Source organism: Vigna unguiculata, chromosome 8 (assembly GCF_037176805.1).
Source record: "Vigna unguiculata cultivar grain cowpea cultivar isolate G323 ecotype 2 chromosome 8, ASM3717680v1, whole genome shotgun sequence".
NCBI classification, from domain to species: domain Eukaryota; kingdom Viridiplantae; phylum Streptophyta; class Magnoliopsida; order Fabales; family Fabaceae; genus Vigna; species Vigna unguiculata.
In genome coordinates this window covers 40,185,572-40,189,311 of record NC_140799.1, presented here as the reverse complement: position 1 = coordinate 40,189,311, position 3,740 = coordinate 40,185,572, and the positions used below count along the sequence as shown (strand labels likewise).

General features: G+C 32.5%; 1 protein-coding gene across 1 annotated transcript; it reads left to right on the top strand.

Annotated features, from left to right (window-relative positions):
- Nucleotides 1-579: 579 nt before the first annotated feature.
- LOC114193678 (protein trichome birefringence-like 43) lies at nucleotides 580-3,399 on the top strand. The gene is made up of 5 exons (XM_028083565.2): nucleotides 580-1,081; nucleotides 1,800-1,971; nucleotides 2,075-2,250; nucleotides 2,342-2,500; nucleotides 2,947-3,399. Exons 1-5 carry the CDS (start codon nucleotides 822-824, stop codon nucleotides 3,236-3,238), a joined length of 1,059 nt encoding a protein of 352 aa, XP_027939366.1. The 5' UTR covers nucleotides 580-821; the 3' UTR covers nucleotides 3,239-3,399.
- The last annotated feature ends 341 nt before the right edge of the window (nucleotides 3,400-3,740 follow it).

The following is a 3,740-nucleotide window of genomic DNA, read 5'->3' as shown; positions in this document are numbered from 1 at the left end:
TTCTAGCCATAGAAAATGCATCCCTGGATTGAGCATGTGAAAATTCATTTACCCTACCTTTTACCAAATATGTTTCCTATATGTCTACAAAAAAATTGTTTTATGTTTTTAATTTGTACAGTTTGTTTTCTCTAATTTTGTCAATAAATTAAACGACATTTATTTAAATTCTTAATATTATTGAAGAATCATATACTTATTCTTTAATAGAAATTTGTTGAGTCCGATTTCTTTACCGAACTTTTTGTGTTATCTTCTACTAAACATTAAAACATTTGTTTTAATATTTTAAAATTAGTGACTATAGATATATTATAAAAACACAGCAAAAAAATAACGTATAAAAACCAGTAAAGAATCCAACCTTATACTTGTCACCTCATCACTACATGTGTAAAAAATTAATATCATTTAAAAATATAAGAATAAAAGCAACACTTTTTCCTCCTTGTTCTCATTTTCTAACCACTGATAATATTGGATAGAGCACACTTGGTTGATGAGGCCCACTAAGCCATTTCAATTACAAATTTCATTATGTAACCTCCATATATACACCACAACACTCTCTCTGGTTTCTATCCATTTCATGTTTCTTTCTCTCTCTCTCTCTTTCATCCTTCTGTTTCTCTTTTGTCTCACTTGTATCCCTCTCAATACATCAATTTATGCACTCAATCATTTCATCATCTTTGCATAATCTTTTTTCAAAGTAATTCCAAAGTGAAGTACATATGCAGAATCTTTTTTCAGTGTCATTCACACTGAGTTAAGCTCCAGCAACAACTTCTGACACCTATGTTTTCAGTTTCCACACTGCGATGGCGATATTAATTGTGCTGCTTATTTTACTCTTCATTCATATACACGGGGGTGGTCATCACAAAGAGGGAAGAGGAATCACTGCAACGAGTCGTTGTGATTTTTCTCAGGGAAATTGGGTTGCTGATGAATCATACCCTCTTTATAATACCTCACAATGTCCCTTTATTCTCAAACAGTTTGATTGCATAAGAAATGGTCGTCCTGATAAAAACTATGTCAAGTACAGATGGCAGCCCAAAAACTGCAACTTACCAAGGTACACACATCCTTTATTTTCTCTTATTCTCTCAGTTTTCACATCATGGTATCGTTATTACTGACATTTTCTCCTTACGGTAGTAAATTTAAGTATGAATCTAAATCTTCTATTAAGTAAAAATGCAGAATTTAAACGGCATATAAGGATGAAGACTCTTAAATTTATTATCTTAAGATTTTAGGCTAAGAGTGAGTTCAATGTTAGACTTATGTCTCGTTCGTATTGTATCTCGTCAGTTAATCTTCTCTCGAAATATCCATCAGTGATATCAGAATGTTAAAGTTTTTGAATCAAGAGTGATCTTGTCTAGATATTTTCTGCGATGTCAATAAATAAAGAACACTGAGATGATTCAAAAGATTAATGGCAGTTCTGGATTTATGGATTTCTTCTATATTTATTGAACTTGAATATGACATCCGATGTAGATTTCACAATTTCCTTGGGGTCCACTTGTTACTTGCTTTCTAAGCCACTTAAAAAAGGGCTAACCACCAGAAGATAGAACAAGTGAGTTGTTATAAACATTTTAATATGTGTTCAATCTGTGCAATTTAAAGAAAAAAGTGTGAAATTAAGAGCATGTGGTTGTGATGTTGCTTTCACCTGTTTTATTATAATGGAATGCAGAGATGCAAGATTGGTTCTGAGAAAATAGTATTTGAATTTATGATTATGGTGATGGACCCACCTTAGAGTTGAATGGTGTGTACAGATTCAATGGCGAAGATCTGTTGAGAAGAGTGAGAGGGAAGAGTATTTTGTTTGTGGGGGACTCCTTGAGTTTGAATCAATGGCAATCACTCACTTGCATGCTTCACACGGCTGTGCCACGTGCCAACTACACCTCACTCAGAACTGGATCTTTATCCACCTTCACTTTTCCGGTTACAAACCACTCTCTCGTTGATTAACTTTTTCTTCTCTATATTCATAATCCTTTTCATCATTTAAATAAACCAATTAAGTTTTTCTCTGTCAAATATGTAGATGTATGATGTGAAGGTGAAGCTTTCACGTAACGCGTTTTTGGTGGATATTGCAAGTGAAAGCATTGGTAGAGTCCTGAAATTGGATTCGATTGAAGATGGAAAAAACTGGAAAGGAAATGATATACTCATATTCGACTCTTGGCATTGGTGGCTTCACATCGGAAGAAAACAACCGTACGCAGAATACAGACATTATTATTATTATTAATCCTAAAATAATCACACATGCAGTTTGGTTTGGTACTTCACTCTTCTCTTTCTGCAGATGGGATTTCATTCGAGAAGGAAACCACACGTACAAGGACATGGATCGCTTGGTCGCATACGAGAAAGGCTTGAAAACATGGGCCAGATGGGTTGAGGACAACGTTAACCCTAACAAAACAAGGGTCTTCTTTCAAGGAGTGTCTCCAGATCATCTCAGGTGTGTAAACTTTAACAATTTATGATTCTCACTAAATTTTGTTAGCACTTTGTTAGACAACAACTCTATAATCTTGTGAAAAAATTTTATTCACCTTTTGCTGTTGTTTATTCATACAATACATACTATATTTATAGACCCATATTTTTTGTACTCTCAACCGTTATAAACGGGTAACTCATTAATTATTTACACTTCAACGGCTAGTGCATTAATTACTCACAACAGCTAGTTTCTTAAAATCCAACAAATTTCTCATTCCAATTTCAACTTGATAATGTTTCCGTGTCCGACGTATATTAGTATTCGATAATATAGAATACTTTATCGATACTTATCAACGAAGTATCTAATTTATAAAGTAATTTTAGCGATAGTACTTCCATGAGAATAATTTATATTTGGTATACGTATCTATCCGTATATTATAGTGTGAATTAATGCAGTGGAGAAAAATGGGGTGAGGCAAAGGCAAGATTCTGTGAGGGGCAAATGGTGCCAATGTCTGGAACAAAGTATTCACACCCAGCTGAGACAGTGTTACAGAAGGTGTTGGGAAAGATGTCAAAGCATGTGAATTTGCTGAATATAACTGCATTGTCACAGATGAGAAAAGATGGTCACCCATCTGTTTATGGATTTGGTGGAAGAAGGAGCATGGATTGCAGTCACTGGTGTCTCCCTGGTGTTCCTGATACTTGGAATTTGCTTTTATATGCAGTTCTCATTCAAAATTAAGGTTTATCTTTATATATATAAATGGTTAGCAACTCTCATTCAATTAAATTCATATGTTTATTCTTATTGCTGTTGTTATTAAAGATAAAAACACTGAAAATTACAATTACAGTGGAATTTGTACAAAATATTAGAATTAGAAAATTTGTGATTAATGACCATTTGATAAGTGTGTCTAAGAATAAAAAAGTCCTACTCCACAAACATGATTCCAACCTTTTTTTTTTATCTCATATATAAGTGATGTTGGCTTGCATAGTCTCGTTTATTCTTATTTTACTGAAATTATGTATTATAAAAATTATTTTTGTTTTAATGCATTGAGAATGTACTTGTTAAGTATAAATTCAATATAAAATCAAGAAAGTCGTGTTTATAAAACATGATTTAGTCAGAGAAAAATAGAAGTTATATTTATAATAAACGTCTACAGTAAAATTAAAAAAAAATTATATAAAACAAAAACAAAAAACATACTTTTTTATGTGATGAAAAATAAAAA

Coding starts and splice junctions, on each gene's coding strand:
- LOC114193678 (XM_028083565.2), top strand. CDS start 822: ATGGCGATATTAATTGTGCTGCTTATTTTACTCTTCATTCATATACAC. Junction 2,251..2,341: donor CACATCGGAAGAAAACAACC/GTACGCAGAATA, acceptor CTCTTTCTGCAG/ATGGGATTTCATTCGAGAAG. Junction 2,501..2,946: donor GTGTCTCCAGATCATCTCAG/GTGTGTAAACTT, acceptor GAATTAATGCAG/TGGAGAAAAATGGGGTGAGG.